This window comes from Pocillopora damicornis, chromosome 4, assembly GCF_964200805.1.
Source record: "Pocillopora damicornis chromosome 4, jaPocDami1.2, whole genome shotgun sequence".
Lineage (NCBI taxonomy): Eukaryota > Metazoa > Cnidaria > Anthozoa > Scleractinia > Pocilloporidae > Pocillopora > Pocillopora damicornis.
In genome coordinates, this window is record NC_142673.1 from 21,013,830 (window position 1) to 21,037,746 (window position 23,917).

General features: G+C 39.3%; 1 protein-coding gene across 3 annotated transcripts in view; it reads left to right on the plus strand.

The window, feature by feature from the left end:
* LOC113671215 (E3 ubiquitin-protein ligase rnf213-alpha) overlaps positions 1–20,778 on the plus strand; it is a 52,674-nt gene extending 31,896 nt beyond the window's left edge. For all 3 annotated transcript variants that reach the window (XM_089202474.1, XM_089202472.1, XM_089202473.1), the window contains exons 50-82: positions 49–264; positions 675–811; positions 1,364–1,890; positions 2,039–2,521; positions 2,859–3,028; positions 3,291–3,500; positions 3,816–4,018; positions 4,106–4,214; positions 4,440–4,540; positions 4,793–5,044; positions 5,430–5,541; positions 6,316–6,747; positions 7,301–7,420; positions 7,771–7,887; positions 8,358–8,414; positions 8,802–9,002; positions 9,295–9,373; positions 9,479–9,513; positions 9,701–9,798; positions 10,387–10,531; positions 10,830–11,007; positions 11,482–11,576; positions 11,885–11,942; positions 12,374–12,570; positions 12,652–12,793; positions 13,588–13,668; positions 14,499–14,685; positions 15,407–15,614; positions 16,123–16,194; positions 16,832–17,032; positions 19,063–19,152; positions 19,971–20,140; positions 20,328–20,778. In XM_089202474.1, coding sequence (XP_089058600.1) covers positions 49–264; positions 675–811; positions 1,364–1,890; positions 2,039–2,521; positions 2,859–3,028; positions 3,291–3,500; positions 3,816–4,018; positions 4,106–4,214; positions 4,440–4,540; positions 4,793–5,044; positions 5,430–5,541; positions 6,316–6,747; positions 7,301–7,420; positions 7,771–7,887; positions 8,358–8,414; positions 8,802–9,002; positions 9,295–9,373; positions 9,479–9,513; positions 9,701–9,798; positions 10,387–10,531; positions 10,830–11,007; positions 11,482–11,576; positions 11,885–11,942; positions 12,374–12,570; positions 12,652–12,793; positions 13,588–13,668; positions 14,499–14,685; positions 15,407–15,614; positions 16,123–16,194; positions 16,832–17,032; positions 19,063–19,152; positions 19,971–20,140; positions 20,328–20,481 — 5,637 coding nt within the window. In that variant the 3' untranslated portion in view covers positions 20,482–20,778. The remainder of the gene's footprint in view (positions 1–48; positions 265–674; positions 812–1,363; positions 1,891–2,038; positions 2,522–2,858; positions 3,029–3,290; positions 3,501–3,815; positions 4,019–4,105; positions 4,215–4,439; positions 4,541–4,792; positions 5,045–5,429; positions 5,542–6,315; positions 6,748–7,300; positions 7,421–7,770; positions 7,888–8,357; positions 8,415–8,801; positions 9,003–9,294; positions 9,374–9,478; positions 9,514–9,700; positions 9,799–10,386; positions 10,532–10,829; positions 11,008–11,481; positions 11,577–11,884; positions 11,943–12,373; positions 12,571–12,651; positions 12,794–13,587; positions 13,669–14,498; positions 14,686–15,406; positions 15,615–16,122; positions 16,195–16,831; positions 17,033–19,062; positions 19,153–19,970; positions 20,141–20,327) is intronic.
* The last annotated feature ends 3,139 nt before the right edge of the window (positions 20,779–23,917 follow it).

Sequence of the window (23,917 nt, forward strand, 5' to 3'; positions counted from 1 at the left end):
GGTAAGAATGCCGTTTCTGTATGTATTTAAAGTTTTATTTTCCTCCAGGTGCTTAGCATATGTAAGGAGCGTTTGCTGCAGTGTGCGACTCCCGACTCTGTTGCTCGTCTCCGTTTCTCACGTCTTAGCCAAGACGCAGACGAATTATGGACGACGTACTTCCGTAAGCAAGAACACTCGAGCCTGGCCAACTTTTTAGAAAAAGAAGTCGGGCCTACTAACTTTGGTGCATTTGGAATGTCTAAAGCGTCATTTCGTGCCCAAGTAAGAAAATTAGATTCTCTAAAAAAGTTCCTGCTTAAACATTTCGTTAGCTGAACTTTGATCGTTCGATTAATCTGTCAAAATTGTCACATGACTGTCTAAGGTAAGAACTCGGTTGGGGATTAAATATTAAACAAGGTGATGCATTTTCTCGAGCTGAGCAACAAATTTTGGGTCCTTGGAATTTTTTTTGGCAGGTTTCGCAAATGCCAGCGACATTTTTCTGCCAAATTTTCTCAGCAATCTTCGCTAGAATGTCTCACCACTGAGAAACTTCAAACAGGGTTCATTTCTCCAAATTTAGTTCGTATTACTTTTGCTCAGTTCTGTAGTAATCAGTAAAATCTATCTTGATTAACATGAATAAATGGAATAGGATGAGCTTCTTTCTAATCGTTATTTTTTCCCAGATTTCGACACACTCTCGTCTTCTGACAGACCGAGACATTCCTGCAATTGCCAATGCTGTTAACGTGCATCCAAGTTCAGTAAAGTGTGTCTCACTGCAGAAGTTCCAAACTGAACAGCAATTCTGCAACAGTATAGGGTAACAACTAGATTTGAGTATCTTTTCAGTAGAGTTTATACAAATAGCTTCAAAAAGGAAACAACGATAGTGGTAGAAATTTTCCCAATAGAGCAACGACAACAATACTATTATATTATAACATTACTCTCCTGCTATAAAACAAAATCAGCGCTAATACCTTGGATGAAAGAGGGTAAATCTGCAATACTCAAAATTGAAATGTAGTTAATCAGATAACTGATTATTATAAAAGGGCTCCGTTAATAAGATTATTAACAAAAACCCATCTGTGTAATATTATGTTAAGCGCCAGGTTACTAAGCCAATCAAAAAGCGTAGTCAAGCGACACGAATGCAACCCAAATAATTTTTAACACTTATTTGAAAAATGCTCTAAACCTGAGAAAACATAATTCGTTTCAATGTAAAAAAGGCACTTAGCTGGTTAATGCACGTTAAATTATTCTTAAAACACCACCACGAGATACCTCTATACTTTTTACACAAGGCAAAGTCTTCCAAAGGCGTCAACTCATTTAACAATTCAAATGTTAATTGTATATTACACAGGAGAGACTTCTGGGCCAAGCACGGAGGAAGGAAGAGCCTGTTAATTGTTCAGTGCGATTCCACTGACCAAAACCTGAATTTGGTAGCATGCTCTCGTCATTTGCTCATAGAAGAGTTTCGGGAAATGGAGAAGGAATTGGGGGAAATGGACAAAGATTCGGAGGAGGATTTTGCAAGTTGCAGTCACGTTCTAATGATTGTACAGCTGCCTAGAGTGACAGGTGGCTGTAGAGAGTTCGTTGGTGTGCAAGGGGAAGAATGGTTGTCTGTTCACATCGACGAGTTATGCCCTCCAAGTGAGGAAATACCACCGATTGAAGCACTGATGGACCGTTCAGTCAGTGAAATTTTCGAAGGTGCCCTTAACGAGACAGACAAGACAGAAAATCATCTGACTGTCTGCCAAGTTCTGACAAGTTGCGTGCAGATAGCGGCTAGCAAGATCGAGGATGATGAATCGACGCTCAAAAGAGCAACCAGAAGGATTGAATTGCTGCTTCACTTACTTTCGTCTGGAACGAGCACTGGTAAGATCCTCGAAATATTCTTCATAGATTTACTGTTATCCCCCCCCCCCTCCTTCCCGAAAAAAAATATTTTGGTGAAATTTAGTTGTTAATTGCAAGTTCAATCTTAGCTCCATAATCAAAAAAACCTAGTATTTCCTTTTTTCAGGAAAAAAGGATGACAACCGTTTTGAGATGGTGTTGGCAAAACGACTCCATGAACTGTTAGAAGAAAGGGATCAGCGAGCACCAAAAGAGGGAAAGGAGTGGCTCGAGGACGAGGCTAAATCGTGCACCGTGAAGGAAACTGGAACATTCAAAAAAGCACTTTGGCACCGTTTCCAGTCTGTTGTGGCTCCTATTCTGGCTGAAGTCATCGCATATATCGATCGCGACGAAAACCTTGAACTGGCTGCCAGTGAACACCCTTGGGTATCACGTCTCTGGTTGAACATGTTTGAAGACGACTCCCTTACTGATCTCAATTATAGAATGTTTATGTCTCGAGAGGAAGATGTGGAGAGAGTCCGAAGTAAAGTTCCAGTTTTAAAATCAGGTTATCGATCGCATGTCTTTAAATGCAGGTTTCCATTTTCGTGGCTCCTCAAAAAGCACATAGATGAGATGTATCGAGAGGCCAGAAGTATTGCAGGTGAGTTTCACTAAGTTGAGGCTTAACTCTTTTTCAACCCCTTTCGTCACGTCCTGTCTCTTGTTACCGTAAACGCCATTTTAAGCCCCCTTCTTTCTGAAGACCGCATTCCCATATGAAGCTTCAAGGTTTCTATAAAATCCTCCACTCTAATAAGCCACCCTCCCACCCCCTGTTCATCAAAAAGAAACATCATTAACAGTTTTGCTAAGAAATTTGTCTGTAAACGATTAGCGTTAGTACATTTAGGCTAGGAAGCATTCAACATTAAAAATATACCTATATTCTAAAGCCAAATTTAGTTTTTGGCATTAACAAATCCGTCCTTATTTGTTAGAAAACTCTCATGAAACCCTCATTGAATGCCTGCGGAGGTTGTTGGACAATTCAAGCATGCGGCGCATTGTTTCTGAGGCCACCTCAGAGGGCGGCGAAGATTCAGTGGCTCGTTATTTGCATGACTTTACACGGATGGTGTACAAACCTCAAGATGACCCTGAGACTGAGGTAATAGTGTAAGAGGACGTCCGTCGTGGTGTCTTAGAGCTGTGTCCACGTAATGCTTATGTGGCTTATTGAGGAGAATACTTAGCTGTTTAAGTTTCAATCACAGCATCGTTTTCTCTTCACTTTTGACTGATTCAGTTTTTGTTGGGTGCGTTACCTCGTTTTAATCCACAAATTAATTAAGTTAAAAAATTAATTACAAACGATTTTATGTCCATGTCTAAACCATTTAATGAGCTGTAAGATCCTTTGCCCTCTTTAGATTGTTCAAAGAGCGATTACAGCCGCTGCAAAAGAGCTTCATATCCAGAGATGTTCACCAGATGATAGGTTTGGCATGGATTTTGCACTAGTTCATGTGGCACATTCTCGTATTCAGCAGCGCCTCAACTGCTTATCCCTGTTTCTTCGAGCCAAGCCTGGCCTTGCAGAGCACCTTAGAAACAGTTTTTCTTGGGATGAAAACGAAATGGTATGCATCGGTTTGTTTAAACGTTATCATAGTCATTCAACCTGTGAATTTTTCAGGTACGCTTTGGCATGTTTTTGCATTTGTTTTTTGTTGAGGTTTTTTTCCCGCCTTAGGCTAATCAGTTGATTACGTGAAGGGAAAAGCGATCGAAAACTCTCTAATGCTAACAAAATTAATTGGTTCATAAGGCGCTTAGCTCATAGGTGGAGGATTTTATCAGCCTACCCACCCAGAAGGAAGGCTAATCGCAGCAAGTCGAGTAAATGTGCATGTAATAAATTTACATTTACATGTAAATAAACATTCCTTTCTCAGAATGTTGATGCAATTGCTCTGCAAATGTGCTTGGAGCGTATGGAGCCCCATGCAGAGGAATTAAAGACCACCTCACAGAGACAGGCTTGGTGTGACTCAGTTTTGTCAATGAAAATCCCAGTGGAAGAAATGATCGGCAAGAGGACAACCGAAGACAAGACACGTGTTGGAGGAAAGACTGAGTCCATGCTGATACAGTGCAGGTACCTTTTATAATTTAATTTTTTCATGTCATTCTTGTGCTCTCGAGTTAGTCAGTTTATCTTGCCGCTATTTTGCTCTAATTTCAGATCTATGTGGCAACGCCTGAGTGCCGTCAGACTACTTATCGAGCACGTGTATCCATCTGAAGGTTCAAAAGATTCTAGAGATTTGCGGAGCATTTTGAAACTTTGGAAGGTAGCTGTCACATTCCAACTAGGTTTTTTAACAATAAATAAATTGCAGACTCTATCAGATAACTGAAAGCCAGTTGTAAACCTCTTTGGAGATAACTCTTTCGCAGGTAAACGGAACGCAAAACGATATATTAAGATAAACAGTACATAATAATTTCATAAATTTGTATTTAACCTTTCAGTGGCTTTTGATTAATAAGTGACTCAGAGACTTGATCGTTTTTAGGCCCTTGGTGAAGAAACAGATTTTACAAAGGTAGATTCCCTCAACACTGTTGAACGTTTTTTACTAAACTGCACGGAGGATTCACTTCCGGTACTTCAAGAGTAAGTAGCTACTAATATTGCTTTAAATCCGAGTTCACTTTCCAATAAACAGCTGCTAGAAATGCTGCTATGTTCAGTGTTTATTATAAAGCGAAACGCCAAGGATAAGGCACGAGAAGTCATCATAGTGAAAATGGGAAATCATGATTACAGCATGTAAATCGTGTGACCAGTGTGGTTAGCTCAGTTTTAATATTTCATCTAATATTCTCTTACGTTCTCATGCAGTTTTAATACTAATGTTTCTACTAGAAATGAAGACCCTGAAATACTGGCTAAATTTATCCACCGTTGCAACGCGTTCTTCATGGAGATTGTGTCACTGTTTTGCTTTGGAGACGATGTGCGTAACTTGGATCCCAACGTATTTGAAACACTTATGAGATATGTTACAAGAGCACATTCTGCTGGTGCAACGAGAGAATTTTCAATTTTTCCTGAATTTGGAGCAGACAGCAGTCCTGTTGTGAGATCATTCCTCTTGCAACAGCTTATCAATTCAAGGTGTGTCTTTCTAAATATATTTTTAATGCGTTTATCGACTTTATTAGAAAAACGTTTGCAGATACCACGATAAAGTCGACTGTAATGACGAAGGTCGCAGAGCTAATGCTTTCCATGGCCTTAGTGCGTGGTCTGACTGTAACTTACCTTTTACACTTAATAGTGCATTTGCTCTTTCTCATATCTACTTTCCTCGTCTTGTGAATTAAAAAAAAGCATCCTACTCTTTCGCATGTGAAGCAAACTTCAACTTCTGTATTCATATCGAGTTGTCTTCATTGCCAGAACTATTTTTCCTTTCAGAGTTTCTCATATTAATTCAGTGAATTCATTAGAAACAATTTCATATCAGTTACTTTTTTATCGTGAAACAATATCAAAACAGTGACGAAAAAGCCAAGAAACACCTGGAGCGCTTCCTCTTCGAGGCTCAAGGCCTGTCTTCAGAGGTGCCTCATATCCTGAATGTTTGTCTACTTGCTCTGCAGTGTATGGAGGTACAAATGGATTTATACTTCTTTGAAACAAAGCTAATCTTATGATAGAAGATAGAGCTTCAAGACAAATGTTTATTTAGTACAAAAAAACTACCAAAACATGTCACCACAAGGGAAAGAACATTTAAAATACTCTGTTGTTATGATACCAAAGAAATCAAGGCGAGTAATGGATGAACGCAAGAGAGGCGAAAAGGCTAGTTTTCACAGGTAACGGAGTCGGAGAGGGAGTATAAGTCGGAGTCGCACGCTGAGTCAGAAACTTGATGTAATCGGTTTCATTTCAGTCCAATTCCGCCTATCACTCCAACGCTTGTGTCTCCGTGAAAACTAAATTGTCAGACTTGTAGGTAGACGAGTTGATTCGGGTGTAGCCTGGAGCGAGTCTAGTTTCTTAACATAACAGCAACAACTTGAGCACGGAAGCAGGTTTGAATGGTGATTTACTACAATATTCTCATAACGATCGTTTACATACATTTTGCTCCATCTCCTCGTTTCTTCCATTATATTAATTGTCGGAGAGTAGAGTTACGAAAAGAATTGTAGCAAAACACGACGAGACTCTGCGCAAATGTCATGTTACTAACAGTAGAAATTAGACAGAGCTAGTGCGTGAGCTGTGTTATGTCCTCCAATTGAGAGTGGCAGACCGGATGAAAATTTAAAAAAATAGAGAGTTGATTGATGGGAAGCACTTTTTATTTAATGGAATTGCATTTTATCAAATGAAGTTTAAAAAACTCTTCACTTTGGGCTTATTTTAATCTGCAGAATTCCTGCGCTAGTACTTTAGCCATGTGCGCTAGCCTCGATCTTCCACTGCAAATTGGTAGCCTTAACAAGATTTGTCAAGATGCACTAAGCATCTTAAAAGAAGATTTCACAAGTTTTGAAGAAATGCAGGTGGATTCTTTGGAAGCGGTAGCTAAAGCACGCTGTAGTTTAGGAATGGCGGCGCACTACCTGTACATGAGCTGTGTTAACGACGACGAAAAGTGGCTCCAAAGGGAAACGCGAGCCGCAATGGAATTCTTCCTCAACACTGTTAAGGCACTTTGCTCATTGGGTCCGACAGGTTCCAAATCTCCTGCCCTCTTTCTGCTGAAACAGCTGGTTAAACGCTACGGAGGACATGCCATTGCAACTGTGTCTCAAAAGCCAGAACTTTCGTGGATTGTTCCCGCTGAATTTCAACGAAATGAGGTGGGGCTGTCAATCGGTGCTTGTAACACTGCATATTTATCTATAATTTGCATAATTAATGTTCCAGTTTGATTATAATCTTGTATATTGTAGCACCGCCCTTCCCCCAACCCACCCATCCAACTTGCTTCACAGGCCCATTGACTCACAGCAACATGGACTGATATGATGTGATAAATATTCTTTCTAACCAGGATACACACCCTAAGTCGCTTAAACATGCATTAACTTGCCTGCATTCTCCATTTTTTTCGATCAACTTTTGTATAGTTTTGAAACATACCAAAATTAACAAGCAAACAATGCAATGATGGAAATTTGAGTTTACCGTTCGCAATCGTTTTCAAAGGTGTCTCTAATTGCGCTGAACGTGCTATGGATGAATGATTTTTTGGTGAAAATGGATCTATGTTTTTCCAGCATTGACTTAAGAAAATTAATATGAATACCGATATAAAATATGTATTCTTCATCATTCAAATACTCTTACAGTATGCTTTCGAACAGGTGCTTTAAGAAAACGTATTTATATGGTTATAAACAACTTTAACAGGACGCTGAGATGAATCCTGATCGGTTTCTTGTGTATGGAGAGTTATATCAGGAATTAAGAGATTCGATAGCCAGAGCAATGTTAAGCGATGACACAGATGAACTGACAGCGTCACTAGAGGTAACATAGAAATCCTTTTCAACATTTAAGAAAAAACAATAACTGACAAGTGATAATTCAGGAAATTTTCTATTGCGACAGTAACTATCCGTGCTCTGGTTGGTCAAAAACCTATCGTTTGATACATTTTTTAACTCCAAGTTACCTTTTAAGAGCAATAGATTGCTTTTTCAAAGGGTTTTCTGGTGTAACGAGAACATCCAAAAGGCTCGTAAATTGCACGATAGTGGGCCGAAAGAACGATGTATTGCTTAAATACTATATCTGAGTTACAAGGTATTTAAATTCTCTATCATCCATGTCATGGAATTTGCTTGCTTACTTACTTGTGCCAATCTGTGGTATTTCAGAGGTTAGGCGAAGTCCCAAGGCAGCACGCTAAAGACATCATTCTACTTTTGGCTTTGTATCGAGAGATCGTAGTGCCGCAAAAAACGTGGGCGCAAAACCTGCTGTTTCAGCCGAGAGTAAGTGAAGAAGCTGTTTAATGTACGCTAAAGGAAACATAATGACTTTGGTTAATCCATTGCAGTCCAAACATGCAATCAATTTTCCATTTAATGTGCCGTAATGATTTGATTTAGCTCCCGAGGCGTTTCTTTGCTCATGGTACCTCAAGGTAGGGCGCTTAGTAGGGACAGGGCGTTCATTTCCTTTTTTAAGAAACAGCAGAATGTGCAAAACAATGTTTTGATGTTTATTCAAATAGTACAACAGCAGAAACTGTAAAAGTAACAAATATACAATGAACATTCGCAAAGTGATGCTAGGAAAACATAATAAGGTTGCTTAATAGAATAAGGGTGCTTATTAGTGAGAAGGGCGGTTATTGGAACGGGAGGGCTAAATAGAGTCATTACGATAAGCAGATTGGCATTTGTCAACTTGTCAAAATAACACTGTAGACGGTAATAATATTATATCGTATCGTCCTCAGAAATATGCTGAGATAACAGACGTAATCCTTGCAAGGAGCAGATTTCTTTCCATCACTGTAAGTTGGAATCTTTTTATTTCTCATTATTTAACCCAATACTTTCTTCTTAAACGAGGCCAAGGGTTTCAGGATTGATATTTGCTCCTGTCTAGCTTTAAGCTTTACTACACAACTAAGACTTTCAAATAATAAACTATTGAAAGCGACGCGTCGGCTTCGACCCGACATAATACTGTTTTAAGATTTCAGAGGGAATGAACGATATGCTACATCTAGAAATACTTGTCACCTACAGGAGTTTATTTACCAATAACAACTTCTGTAGAATAGGTCAGTAGCAAAGTACTCCATCCTGCCAACGTCACAAGGGTATCACAAGAACAATTAATCATTCCCTAACTTTACATAATCATTTCATGAAATTTCTCTTATTTAAACGAATAGGCTCAACATTTGGTCGAGACTCTCTTGAAGAATCCTCAGAGTGCGGGATTTCCATTTCTCACTGTTGAAGAGACTCATGGTGAAATTGAGAAGGCCTTGCCCGATATCCTGTTCCACGTAACTACCGTTCTTCGGTGCATAGATTTTGATGAGTTGCTGACGCCTCTTAGGGAGATTTTTCTCGATCCAGGTCAAATGCTGGTGAGTCCAAATTGTTGCTGGTCCTAAACTTTTGTTGAAACCTTTTGTGGTCATGTCTTTTGCAAACAAATGACATTTGTAGTTAACACATATAAAAATGCTATCGACTTCCTGTCTAGGTCCCGTAGAATCATATGTAACGTGACTAAGATGTCACACGCACGAGGCAAGAGACATCGTTAACGCATGTATAAAAAAATAAAAAAGAGCAACATCTTCCGATCCTGACCAAAAAATGCTGCGGAATTTCGTCTCAGTATCGAAGAAATATTCGTTACCGTTTGCTTTGCAGGATTCTTTTCTTCCAACGATGCAAGAGGACACTTTTCAAGAGACTTCTTCCGCGATAAAGGAAGGTGGTATGTGGTATGGTGAGTATTATATCACACGTGGGACTGATATATGCGGTATTTCCTGACCGATGTTGCACAATCGTCGTAATGGCTCTCAGAGTTTATATGTGTTCTTTTTTCCAGAGTGTCCAAAGGGTCATCGCTACTTTATTGGTGAAGTAAGTATTGCTTTTTGATCAACTGACCGATGGACTAATTGATTGACTGAAGGGCCAATCGATTGGTCCATCTATAGTTTGTTCGACCGACTGTTCGTCCAATTGACTGATCGTTTCGCTGCCAAAAAAGTGAATTTCTTTTTTAAAAATACCCTTTAAATCAAATTGTTTATGTTATTCCTGTTAGTGTGGGCAACCAGATGAGGAGAGTCACTGCCCTTCTTGCAAGTCACTTATTGGAGGCCTAGCCCACAAACTGGTCACCAACAACAGACAAGCAAGCAGGTAAGTGATCTTTTTTCAATGAAATATTGTAAGTTTCTTTTTGGCTTCGATCAGGAAACCCCGCGAGAAACCCTCATAGAAAAGGGGAGAGCCACGAGAAAACTTAATCTAGTTGTAACACCTGTTTCCGTATTGACGTCTTCATGCTTGAAAAAATCCCCTTGAATTGACGCAAAACATCTGCTCGAACATTCATTTGTAAACGTTATCTGTTCCGTGAACCGGACAGTTTTTCCGAGAGCGGAGCTTAAGGAAAACTGCGAGCATTGAGGAATAGATGAAGTCTTAGAATAGATTCGCAAGAATTTTTTTAAGCTAATAGCAATCAATGTGTTTTTTCATCAGCGATGATTTTTTGTAGCGCGCCGGAAAAAAACAGTTACATACAGCTCATCTTCAAAAACCGAAAGTAATTTTTCAGAGCGACCTCATTATTGAAGCTTTCAAAATTGGTGAATATCACTCAAGGAATATCACCAGATATTTCCCAGCGTAAGGAGGGCCCTATTCGCTCACGTGGTCATGAGTTATTGAATCTCGCGCGAGCGAAATATTTGATGGATTATATTACGTGTCATTTGTTTTCAGGGGCGACCGTTCTAGCAAAGGACACATCTTGGGAGCTCCGAAGGCTATCACAGTGGCTGAAAGAGATCTTACTCCTGCTATGGTAAGCCTTTTGAGGATAATTCTACACTCTGCCATGATGACTGGAGCCCACGAAAATCATGAGGTAAGCTATAATACTAAATTATTATTCCGAGTTCTTTTTAATCGTTTAGTAAACAAGAGATAATCCTTTTGTCGGAAGGAGTTTACTTGATAGGACACCACATCTTAGTTGCTAGTTTAATAGAAATATACGGAATTTCCAATCAGATCTTCGGAGGTAAGGGTTAGCATCACTCACATCTTGCTTCAAAAACATCTTGTGTTGAATAAAAAACACTTTCAGACTTGAATTACTCAGCATGCTAACAATGTGCTTACCATTAAGCACTCACGTAAGATTGATCTGCACCTTCTTCAAGGCCATCAGTCAGCTTATACATTGGCCAGATGACCAGCCAAGTGATGTCAATGGCTTCCTCCGAGCACATCTTGTTAATGATGTGCAGAATACATCGACCAGCCTGGAAAGAAGCGTGGATGAAGTGTTGCTGATGATTCATCGTGTTTTAGCACAAATTGTAGACCGTGCAACAACGCGTAAGTCAATACATATCTAGTTACCTCAAATAGAAAAACGATCAAATGAAGAGACTGATTACCTCATAAAGGCCCCTTTTTCTGATTGTAAACCTTGTGAATTATGCTCCTCGGGCAAGTCTTGAATGTTATGGTGGAGAACGATAGCCGCCCAATGCAATGTTTGCGTAAACAAGTTTTAAAACACCGGAATATTTTATGTCTTTTGGGTCTTTCAGAAAATTAATTGTGATTTTGGAAACTCAGTCTCCTAACTTGCCTCCTGAAGAGACTTATCTGCCCTCTCGGCGCCCATTTGTGGAGGTCCATGTTTTCCTCTCTAAGTATCCCATGGCATTTCCTGATCTTAAAAATAACCCAATGTCTAGAAAATTATTCAATAATAGCTGTAATGTTACCGGTAAAGGATCCATAAGTTACTTTACAAGGTATTCTTTTATATATCACCCTTACCGTTTGATACTAATTTTTAAGGAGGAGCAGTTGGGAGGGAGGAGTGGTCGACCAAAGCAGAAAGGAGGGAATGGGAGAACCAGTTTTCAGACGTATTCGCAAGACCAGTAGTAATGGTAAAAGGCTTTTGTTACTGCTAAGCTCTCAAATTATTACATATTTACTAGCTTGAGGTTATTTCTTTCTTTTTATTCCACAGTTATATTTCTTAGTACCAGTAACATTTTCAAATATATTTATGCACAATTTGAGAATCAATTCAATTCACTGAGGGTCAATATACCGAGGCTAACGAAGGGAATAATAATGAAATTAAATATTTTTGGTGTTATCTATTCTTAGAGCATTAAGAACATTATATCGGCTTTAATTTTTGATTACTTATATAAATGTGAATTATTTATATTTCTTTCCAAATTTTCAGAATCTGGAGGAACTATTGAAGAATTTCTATGCTTCGTCTATCAACGACAAGAGATTGGGTAATGACTATTTTCTCATCAGAAGCTTCCTTCACCTGAAATTTGTGGATATGTCCTCCATGAAAATAGAAACTTTAGTCAACGCTCACGCACACATACTCATGATTTTTTCATCGAATTGCGTAATCACGTATTGCTACAGATGTACTGAGGATTATTTCACTGATTATTTCACTCGAATTGCCAAAACATTTCATCCCCACTCAGCCATAGCTCAAAATTAGACCCTCTTATTGACAAAAGTAGTTTTTCTTTCAGCATGTTCTCCATTTGGTTGGAGAAAAGTGGGTCTTCAACATTTTTTAGACCAATTCCAATGCCTTCAAATCTCCCGTACTTAGAAGCCCTTTGATGTGAAACAATGTTTTACATTATAGCAGTATCGTCTAAACAGATAACTTTCGTTTAATGGTGCTTCTTCAACCTTGCAGGGAGTGATCCACTAATGCGAGAGATTTACGAAGTGGATGACCTTTCACCTCCTCGCTCGGCAGCAGAAATCCATCCTGGACACGCGACCTTTTGGAAATATAGAACACGTTTGACTGTTGAGCACGTCATTCGTCAGTTTCAAGACATCAAGTCAAAGATGGCCTCCTGTACAGTCCTGGAAAAGTTTCTGAAGGAGGTAGTCTGACTTTAAGCAAAGGAAGACGCAGACACTGATGTTCACGAATTGTTTTAATTTATCCTATATGCTTTGTTGTAGGAACAGCGACTTCGAGCAGTTTGTCACCTGCCAAACCTTATGACTCTGTTAAGAACAGTAACTGACCGCTTTCATCGACGAATCGACAGAGAAAATGCCAATAAGCTCACGATACGGGATCTTTTGCAAAAATTACCTAGAGGTAAGGCTTGAAGTAGACTCGGTTGTCCAATTTGGTTTATGCGTGAAGATGTACGCGACAAAAGCAACCAACAAACACTGATCGTGTCATATAGTGCATAAAATAGCAAGTGTAGTGAAGGATGATGTTAACAGAGCCGTCCCTGAATACTCAAATGACAAAAAAATCCTTATTTTTACTCAGATGATTTCTTCCACCGAGTAACCAAAGCACCAATCGCATGTCCAGCCGCTAAGTGGACCTCTTGTTAGGACTGCCTACTCTCAGATCACTTTCCTAAGCTTACAGTCTTTACCTTGCGTCTGAGTGACAAATTACAATACTCTATCCATAGAAGACCGACAACAACGGAAAAGTAGCTTTATTCGTATAGCCAATGTTTAACAAGTCCAACGTCTCCAAAGGAATAAAATCGTGTGCCAAATTAAAGAAAGCCGCACAATAACAAAGATGTTCCCATCATAGCGCAAAAATGCACGCTTATACCCTATGTTAAAATGTTCATTTTATAAGCGTATAAAATGAACATTTTATACTCTTTAGATCTGACCTAAAACGGCCACAACACTCACGTAATTAGCGATATGGAGAATAATTGTTAGGAATGCATCAAGCACCATCTCCCTCCTTTCCATCTTCCAAGCTTCAGTAAGTGACAAATGGCGGGTGCTTCAAATATAAAACATTTTTCTTTTTCACTTCTTTAGCACTGAAATTCCATATTGGGTATCTTCGCTAACAATACTAGTGGCAGATCAGACTGAACTGACATTTTATTTTCCATTTTTTTAAAGACCAGAGGGAAAACTTCAAAAAGTTATTCCAAAGTTTTTGCACCGCATGGGATCAGGTTCGCCATCACCTGAGTTCACAAGGTGAGAAATCAAGAGAATTTTGAATAGCCACAACGTTAAAGTTGCTCAAAAACCTTTTCGGACTTTGGGGCATATTTTCGCCAAACCTAAGGATCCGGTCACGAAAGAACAACCGACGCCATTTATTCTATTCCTTGCAATGACTGTGATAACGAATACATCGGACAGACCAAACGTCAGTTTGGTACACGTTTAAAAGAGCATCAAAAAGCGGTTTTCTTTTGCAAAAAAGAAAATTCAGCTTTATCGGAGCACATATGCTTAACCAACCATACAATTGGGTGGGATAATTCTAAAATTATCAACACTAATCGGCATTACCATCAGCGCCTTTGTTTGGAGGCTTGGCATATTAACTCCGCCCACGCTCCTTTAAATCGTGACGATGGCGGTTTACTTCCTGACGCCTATTTACACCTTTACACCTATTTAAAGGACCTCTTGTTGCAGCGTTTAGATTACCCCTGACGAAAGGCACTAGAAAGGAGTGTCGAAACGTTGGGTCTATGAATTGTAACTTCTTCGGTTACATTCATTAAATCTGTAAACCAGAGTAGCATCAAACCATGTCTGATTGTCCACTTGGTTGCCGTGTGAACTTTAGTGTAAGGTGAGAAAATGTTAATCAAAATGTTTGAAAAGATACAGAGAGGGGGGGGAGGGAGGGGGGGCAAGCAGTGCATTTTTTCTCTCAACAGTCAACGATTAGTTTAAATCAATTGAAAGTAACATAAGGATAGCTAGAAGAGGAACAAAATAACAGTTGGTTATTAGATTCATTAACAACTGCCTATTAATCTTTGCAAGTTGTTAATATTTCTCTTCAAAAGGTCGTTTTACGCCTTCTCAAGAACAGTGCTCCAAGCCAATTGAAATGACCTCCACCGTGTCAGTGTTACTACCAACAGACGTTGGCCCAGGTGTTTGTTGCAAAGCTTTACTGTTCTTCTTGGTCGATGCACATAATGATATGGTACAAGCATACCATGGTGCTGTTGGCTCTGACGAAAGCACACGGTTTGTTGAATATGTATATTTACACATGTCACGTTAGCGTTGCCGTATACATGAAGATTAATGAGGTCATCACTACAGCTCGATTAAATATGAATAAGTTGAAGCTCATGTCACTACTAATACCACCTGAGCATTTCTTAAGCCGAGCAAGCCACTAAGATTAAAAATCTTCGACCAATCTGGGCCCCGAGTTAATTTCGTTCATTTTGTGTCATTACTTTCGCGGACCATTGTGAGTTCAAGTGCTCGTTTTCTAAGTTTAAATTTGATTTTTGACTCCTACAGCATCTTCTTCTCCTCACTCAACTACGTGTTTGCTTTCCTCTGCCATCCCGTACCCCATCACTTATGTATTTTCGACCCACTCTTGAATTGAATATGGAAACGTTCCTCGCAGTTATGAACACTACTTAAGCAGCACACATATATGATTTTCATATGTTTACAGTCATTCATTTACCACATCGAGGGTTTATTTTGAACTAACAATGACCAGCTCCCAGTTGGCGTCTTAGCTTAGTTGGTAGAGCGCTGCACTGGATCGCAGAGGTCATGGGTTCAAATCCCGTACCTCTTGAATTTTTCTGAGGCCTTATTTTTACTACTTCTTAGGTGGTGTTCATCACTACGAAGATCGTTTCCATATTCATTTTTTAAACCGCAGTTTTCATATATTTATAGTCATTTATTCACTCATGAATTGTTTTTATCTGAATAACAGAGCCACTGCTAAGATTCCTCTTTCGGAGGTTTCAGTGTCGCAGTTGGTAGCATATGACTCGGAAAAGGACTTGCTGCCTGTGATGCTAGCCAACTGCTCCTACTCATTAGAGGTGGGAAAGGAAACATCATTGCAGTACAACTGGGAAGCCCTTCAGAAGCAGATAGTTGATAGGTTCATACGGGGAAGACCTACAGTGGAATTTCAGGTAACTGTTTTCTCTATTCCGCACTAAGAGCAGCTCTCTTTCTAAGGGACAAAATCATAGCCACATTTTGCTTAAATTTGCAAACAAAATTTTTAAAGCTAAAAATTCAAATCCGCTATTTCGATCTTCTCTAGCTTTGTCTTGAACGCGGAGTACTTTGTATTACCTAGACCAAGGCCAAATTGTCCAACGTTTTCTAGATAACGTTATAATTGATATATCACTATCCGGCGGCTAAGTGTGAACAGAAAGTATTATGCTATCCACCAGGGCCCGGTTGTATAAAGGACGGATAACGCTATCCAATCGATAAATCACTATCCGGCGGATAGGTGATGGCAAAACGTATAGTGTTGTTCAGTGGATAGAGTTTTATCCGGTGGGTAGCTTTATTAACCGTTTAAATAACAAGGGCCAGATTGATATGAAACTCAAAACTGCATTTCTGGAAAAGCACCTCGTTGTCGTTTGGTAGTATTGGACAACACTCACTAATATATTTTTTCAGTTGGATGATTTCGTGTTTCATGAAGATGACCGCGATGTGTCCTTTGACAAGTTGAGGGACAAGATTCCCCAGGTTAGAGCTTTGTTAATTATTTATCACTTTTAGTGCCTGCTTTCTTCAAGAAACAAGATTAAATTTGTCATAGTCTTGGGTAAAAATCACTAGAAATTTAAACTGGATGATATAAGTAGCCGTGGTAATCGACATAAGTGTGTTAAACATTAAACACTGGCCAGCTCTAAAAAAAATAGACAAAAGCGCCTCATTCTGTGGTGAACCATGAGAACAGCATATTTAAGAGTGAAATCAAAGGTAAATACTAATCAGCCTTAACCCTTTACACCCAACATCAGTATGCTTATTCTCCATACCGTTCTTTATACATTTCCTGAGGTGCTGACAAGGAGAATTTGTTTACCCATCAGAAGCCTCTTTCGTTGGTTATCATTTCCTTTATTCTCATGACCTTAATGTGTGAATCAGGGGTGATATTGTAGGGAGAAATTCGATGCTAGTCACTCTTAGGGGTTAAAGGGTCAAGACTAAAACGATCGCCAAAGAGCAATTTACCAATAAATTCAGATCTACATCAGCTGAGCGATAGGAGAGGGAATCTGAAAATGGACTCTGCAGATTTAGGATTCAGTTTCTTAAAAACGACGCCCATTTTTTGGTGCACTGACGAAAATTCCGTGTTCTTTTTTTTAAGGAGCCAATTGATGGTCATACCCGTACCCAGATTCTCTCGGAATTGAAGGACCTCAGGAACGTGAGTGATTTGCTCTCAATCCTAGAGATGGCGGTTGGTTTCCTATCTATGGCGGGTGGAGATCCAGAGACAAAAATCTGCGATTATCTCAAGAATGTTCTTCGTCTTAGTGATGGAAAGTCGAACTTAAAGAGTAAGAAGGTTGGTAATATTTCTTCTTCTTATGTCTTTTTAGAGGGCACGGTAACGAATCCTACAATCTAATTGGTTCTTTACCCGGTTAGTATTTTCCTATCTCTGCCCACGGGCCACGGTAACGCTTTCGTGAATCGCCGAGTACATCCCAAATTTCGTTGCCATTTTTCATAAATATATCTCGTTTTTTCGGCTGGGCAGTATTTTTAAGCAAAAGCGTCGGTCACTACCTCAAGCTGATAAGTAACTTATGAATCCTCTCTTTTCTCCCTCTCAAATCACTTTGGTTGACAGAAAAATATTGGTTTCAGAATGAATTTGTGTAAGCAGTAGTATCATTACGTTGGTTGACAAGCGGCCTAAAAACCGTCTGCAATTAATTTTAATCGTTCACAAAAAGTACCTAGAAAGTTAGAACGTGAGGTATTTGGTTACAGTTAAACTGAACGATGGAACTTTCATTCATTTAGTATCTGAATTTTTCTCAAACAATTTTGTTCGAGTCCGTTCAATTTGGACATTGGTACCGTAAATTGCACAACAGAAACTGAAGGAATATATTGAGAAAAGGCCGCATTAAATCCCCTTGTGTCTCGTTGGAGTGTGCCATTCGAATTTTTTTTTTTTTGTGGAGGAAAGACCAGGTTTACACACGCCATTGCAGCAAACAAACGAGCAAACTCTCACAACTTCAAAATAAAAAATTTGAATTTACTCACAATTACTTTCCTCGCCGTTTACTTGATAAACAGAGGTAAATCTTCGTACATGAATGAATCGTCGATGAGAGTGAATAATACTTTCCGTTAGGTCATTGAATGTTTTGAAGAAAACATTGTCGTGATAGTCCTTGCCAAACTAGTTCCTTTGTTTTTAAAAATGTACTTGGGCTTTTTTTTTTCTTACGCGCTCTCTAATTGACAGGTGTCAGTTGTGACAGATACTTATAAAAATAATATTTCAAAGTTTATTTGGAAGCCTTTTAAATCAACTTTATCCTTACGCAAATGAAAATGTTTCGGTGAGGCCGTGATGCAAATTAAAGAGAGATGGCATCTCTGTTTAATTTGCATCACCTCTATTTCAGTTTATGGAAGATCTTGCCGTATTTACAGCTCTAAATCATTCGGGTTCTTTCGGAAAGAATTTCGGCACGTTTTAAAAAAATAAATATGTTATTTACCGGCAAAGGGTCGGTCCGTATGGTGAAAAACTGTGACCTCGGTCTTAAAAATGCTGCCCTCGGCCTACGGCCTAGGGCAGTATTTTCAAGACCTCGATCACAGTTTTCCATCATACGGACCTCCTAGCCGGAAAATAACATATACATATATACTAGAGTTATAAGAATACAGTCTCAGTCGCTTGATTATAGGTCGATTGGCTGATGTTTTTATGACGTTAGTTTAAACAGAAAATCTCCTCAACTGCTCGGTATCTTCTTGAACTAAAACCGGACCCCGATTGAATATCGGCGTCAATTAACACCGAAGCAAAAGACCTAGAAATCAACGCTTGAGGTCTCCAGACCCAGCGTTTGATCAAGGTCTCTACCTTTACATTTCGAAAGGGGGTCACAAGTAACTAATCAACTCCTATAAATGGCACTGCTGCGGCTGGACACCGCGGGGAAAAATTTTGCCTACTTGTCCAAATATCTCTTTTTGTCGGAGCATCGGTGATGAAAAGTAGACATGACAAAACTCTAGCTACTCAGATGATAAAAAACCTGCCCTGATCAAATGCCAGTCACGCTTAAACACATGGTTGAAAAATCTTTTGCCTGGAATGCTAAATGAATATCCTTCTCAGCCAGATATCACGTTCAATGAATTTAAGTCAGGTACTCTTACCACTTCATTGTGCCCATGAACCAACGGCCGGGGAAACAGCGAGATCTTCCGCGAATCTGGACTGAATACTGCCAAAGTTTTGATGAAATAATCTCAAAGGAGAGGGAACTATTGACTCAGGAAGGGACAAGTATCTTAATGTATAGGTATAGACCACGGAAACCTTACATTATTGTCTTTCAGGCTCAACAGTCCTGCTGTCTGAGTCACATTCTGGATCTGTGGTCCACACTCGCCTTGGCGCGTGCGAAACTCTTGTTTAAGAATGGACAGGTGTGTTTATAAAATAGTTGAATAGAACGTTATTCATTTCTCGCTCAATATTTTCACTTCACAACTCAAAGGAAAATCTTTGGGAAGATGCTGAGTGATAATCTCTCCTCTTAAATGTTTTGGAATACCTCCTTACAAACGCCAATTTTTGTTGCGACGGACGGAACATGATGTACTCTTATTTTGACCCGTTTACCAGGGCCACCTCCCCACAAAGGGTGCGGTCAAAAATGTACTTATTCCATTTGTCACAAAAACTCTCAGCAACGGCCTCTTAATCACAAACTTATGAACAGCACAAGAGAATGGGTGACAGTAAACTTAAGCAAATGACTCATCTTTGCAGTACCTCACTAAAGCGGAAATACTTTGTCTATAAACTAATCGAAGGACCAACTAAATTGTCTTCCGAAAACCATTTTCTGGTGTCTATGTATCTTCTCTAGTAATCATATCTTGCAACAAGTCTTTTTTTCTATAGATGATTTAACCTTCGAAATAGAAGCTGTCATATTCCACTCTAACCTCCCAAGAATAGCCTGATTGACTGACGGTTTTGTGGGCGACTTAGCGTTCCATGTGCACTGAGTGACGAAGCCAACTATCTCGTGTCGCAAGCCTCTCCCCCATCGATACCCATCGCTGTTACGCATACAGAGCCTCTAGCTATGTCGGCTATCTTTAATAATGGCCGCCTGTCTACGACAGCCGCTTACCTTTGTCCCCATAGTAGCCTTTGTCCCCATAGTAGCCTTTGTAAATAGGTTCCACCGTGAATTGTTCCAACTAAATCGATTTTTATTTTTCAACTCTGTTAGGATCCATTTGAGGAGATCTCAGAAACTTTTAAACAAGAAATGTCGCGAGCCGCAATCACACGCTTCAGTGCAGCGTTAAAAAAAATGGACATTGACTTGTTTTTGAGTAGAGTTATCGAAGTCATCTGTTTGATGCTTGCTCATGACGAGGACACAATCGGTGAAATGAGGTAATTCTTACGTAAAACAGATTAATCTACAGAGCAAAAGTTAAAAGGACTTTCGTCCGACAGCTTAAAACCTTATAATGAGGTAAAACCGTTGTACTCGCCACTATCAACTTTCGCAACCTTTTCACACGACCTTTTGACTCAATATTGTTCTCAAGGAATACTCCCTTACGTCCTTCTTTTTCAGCCTCACCGAGTACTTATCTATGGCGTTTGAAGACAGCTCCGACCTGGGCGAGATTCCTGATGAAGTTTGTGTAATGCACGTGATTCATGCGTTCAAGCTTGCGGTAGAAGTACGTGACAAAGACCAAGGACGCAGAAGGTCCATGAAGTCGTAGGGCTTTGATTTTTGGAATTAAGAGCCTTTTAGACGGTCTTTCATTGGCTAATTGAACTTCCAGCATATACGTCTTCATGCTTCATTGTAATTTCAAGCGCTTTACAAACTGAATATTTCACATGATTACTTATCTTTAGATTTACTGTTCCTTTAACATTATGAATTAACTCAAACTAGAATAAGACCCTTGCAAGGTTAGAAAAGACGAATATTAACCTATATATCACCGTGGAAACTTAATTTCTGTCATAATAATTTCATTATTAGCAATAAAAGGTGGCATGTCGTGATAAAATTAGCTTCCTCACTTCCATCCAACGTTTCAGGGCTGAAATTTTGAGCTGTTTTGAATAGCACACTATGCAAAAACACAAAAACGTACGCCGTGACTGTTTGTAGATGCTCAGCAATGAGGATTTGTAACCAGTATCGAGCTGCTGGTAAATGAAGAGTCCTTCATTGGAGATTTCGCACAGAACAGTTGCTGGCTCTTTCGTTGAAGGATCTTCTAAAAGTAACGGATTTGCATGAGAGCTATTTGAGCGGGTCCTTTGATATCTTTATGCAGATGATTATCAATTACCATTCCCGACCGTGTGATGGCTTTTCGGATGCCATCAGCTAAATTCACCGGACAAAGCATGTCATGCTAGCTCAGCAAAGTAATCCCATAGTGAGTTGCAAGCTCGCGTTGTCCCAATTCTTCCGAATTATGACATCTTGGATTCTTAGCACTGCTGAGAGAAGCGCATTTGTTGACAAAATTAACCAAGCTTACATACAGAACTAATGGAAATGATTTCAAGGATAATATTCGTCGCGTGAGGAGTTCTATGTGTATGTATTCATAATCGTTTACTGATAACTCGATAAATACTATATCTGGTTCATCATCCGGTGTTATGAAATTCTGCAGGCAAAAATCATTTCCTGTCCCTCGAAGTGACAAATTTTCCATTGTCAACTTGGTGCCAGTCGTTGGTGAAATCACTTTGTCCCACCACTGCGAGAAAAGTCGGTGTTATAATAAATGCCTGTGTTTTTTTATTCCACCCCCGGTTGCATTCGATTCACCAATCACGATCATTTTGATAGGCTCACCCCAGAATATTTTGGTAGTCTATTTTCAACCGTTGGATGATTTATCATCTAAGCTTGATACTGTTTAAAATATCAGGTTATGTGGTCAATGCATTTTTTAAGGGAAAATCTATTTCGAATTCCAATTTAGAACGCAGACAAACTTTAAATGTGTTTTCTCAAATTACAATGTGAGATAATGCTTCCCTAAAATATTAATGACTTACGATGTTCAGGTAAATTTTTTCCACACTGTAAAATTTAACGCCATCATACAATAGACGCAAACAGGTATCTTTGTCGCATATCGGAAGACGCTTCAGCACCGTTCTGACCGTCAAGGTAGCTTGTCACAACACAAATGAAATAAGATAAAATCACTGACCGCTATATATTATACATGAGGAAAATCGAGAAGGCCGATAACTTTGCTATTGTCAGAAGCCAGAGTTACTTGAACATTCCACAACGAGTTTTTCGTTGGAAATCCTAGAATCTGCCTCTGTCTCGCGACTGAGCTGTTACTTTTAAAAAAATTTACCTTTCCGCTACGGGACTGATATCGATCTCTAAATTCGGGTCATGTTATGAAAAATAATTTTTTTAAACTAGCGGAAATTATTGGACGATAAATGGTCTTAGGGCGCCCATGCTGTTTGTGATAAATTTAATAAATTATCAAAGCCATAACCAATGGTTAGCGTAAATTGCGTACGATTTTTGATTGATTTACGCAATTCACTGTGGCCCGACATATCACTGGTGTATCAACCATTTATTTCTGTGAACCATTGGTAGAATCAAGTTTACTTAGTTACAAGGCTTGAATGCCGGGAGCCGTAATGACGTTTGACATTGGGATCATTATCCGCGATATCATGGGAGCGATAAATTCAAACCACCTTAAAGCGTGGCGCACTGTTTAAAATAAGACCAAAAAGGTCCGTTCTACCGACGGATTGAAACCAACCAAACACGACCGACTTACGCCACTTGAGACTTTCGGCCGATTAAATCACGGCTAAACTGACCAACCAGTTTACACAAACCGGACTTAGTACAGCAACAATTTACTTGATTCTGATGATGACTTCCGCTCAGGTTGTCGAAACGTCAGTCACCATCAACGGCAAGAGTCCTTCTCAGGACTACACTCACCCGGACGATTAGACTACAGTTAATAAGAAATAACAGCTCAATCAAAATGTGACCTACAGGCTTTAAACTGTTAGTGCCATGCACATGCTTCACTTGTAAGTTTCGATTGCATTGTCGTCATACTTGGCTTCTTTCTTGTCAGTTTTTGCAAATAATTGTGTCACCTTTCGTTTAAACAAACGAAAGATGTTAATTTTGACTTTACGTGTACGTGTATAATGTCATGGTTTTTGTTTTTCTATTTAAGAGTTAGCCAAAATTAAGTTACACTTCGTTGAAAGGAAAACTTTATCATCTCCCCCTTCGATAAAACGCCCTCCTTCTAATAAGCGCGCCCGCCCCCCTTCCGCCACCGCCCCCTTTCAGTCATCCGAGGAAATGACAGTTCTGATCTATTACGAAGTAAAACAAAGGAGCACAAAACTGATGGAAGGTTACAGTATTCTGAGGCTATTTTTACTAAATGGGCAGATGTATGTGTGCACATAAAAATTTTGTACCGGCATAACTTTGGGTGGGGTGCCTTTTGTATCACATTGAAAAAGACACCAACACCGGCAAAGAAAAAAATTATGCAAAAGTTTAATGGAATAGATACTTTTCTATACTAACTTAATATCAGTTCAAAGTACAGTCCAAGTTTGCATGCCAAGCTTATATCATTCTCAGCTGTAGCATTTTGAGTTACCTTAAGAGTGTATAAGAAAAAAATTATGCAAAATTAATTGATAATACGGCACCCTTCAGATTTCTGATACATAAAAGCTCCCGCCGTTTCTACTATTTTAGCAGAGAGGGCACCGAGAAGAATCTTCTAACATTCTAATTAAATCAAAGGTAAATTTATGTGGCAGAAGAAACTGGCTGGCCCTATTCATGAACTACAGCAACGAAATACCTCACGGTAGCTACAAAAATAGCAGTATTCATTACATGCCAACATTTTCAAATTAAATTAATTTGTTATTACGTGTATCTAGTACCTCATTATTGTACCAGAGAAAACTGAAGCCAGAACCCAAACTGATATGAAAATTCAGCATTTACCATTCATCCCTTTTACCTGACTAAGAAAAGTTGACTAAAATAAAGTTGACAGCTACGACTCTTTAAAAACGAACTGCACCACTGTCTTCTTTGAGTTTTGAACTGAGTGCTCCTTAAGAGGAAGATTAAACTGTTTAACGATCTCTGTG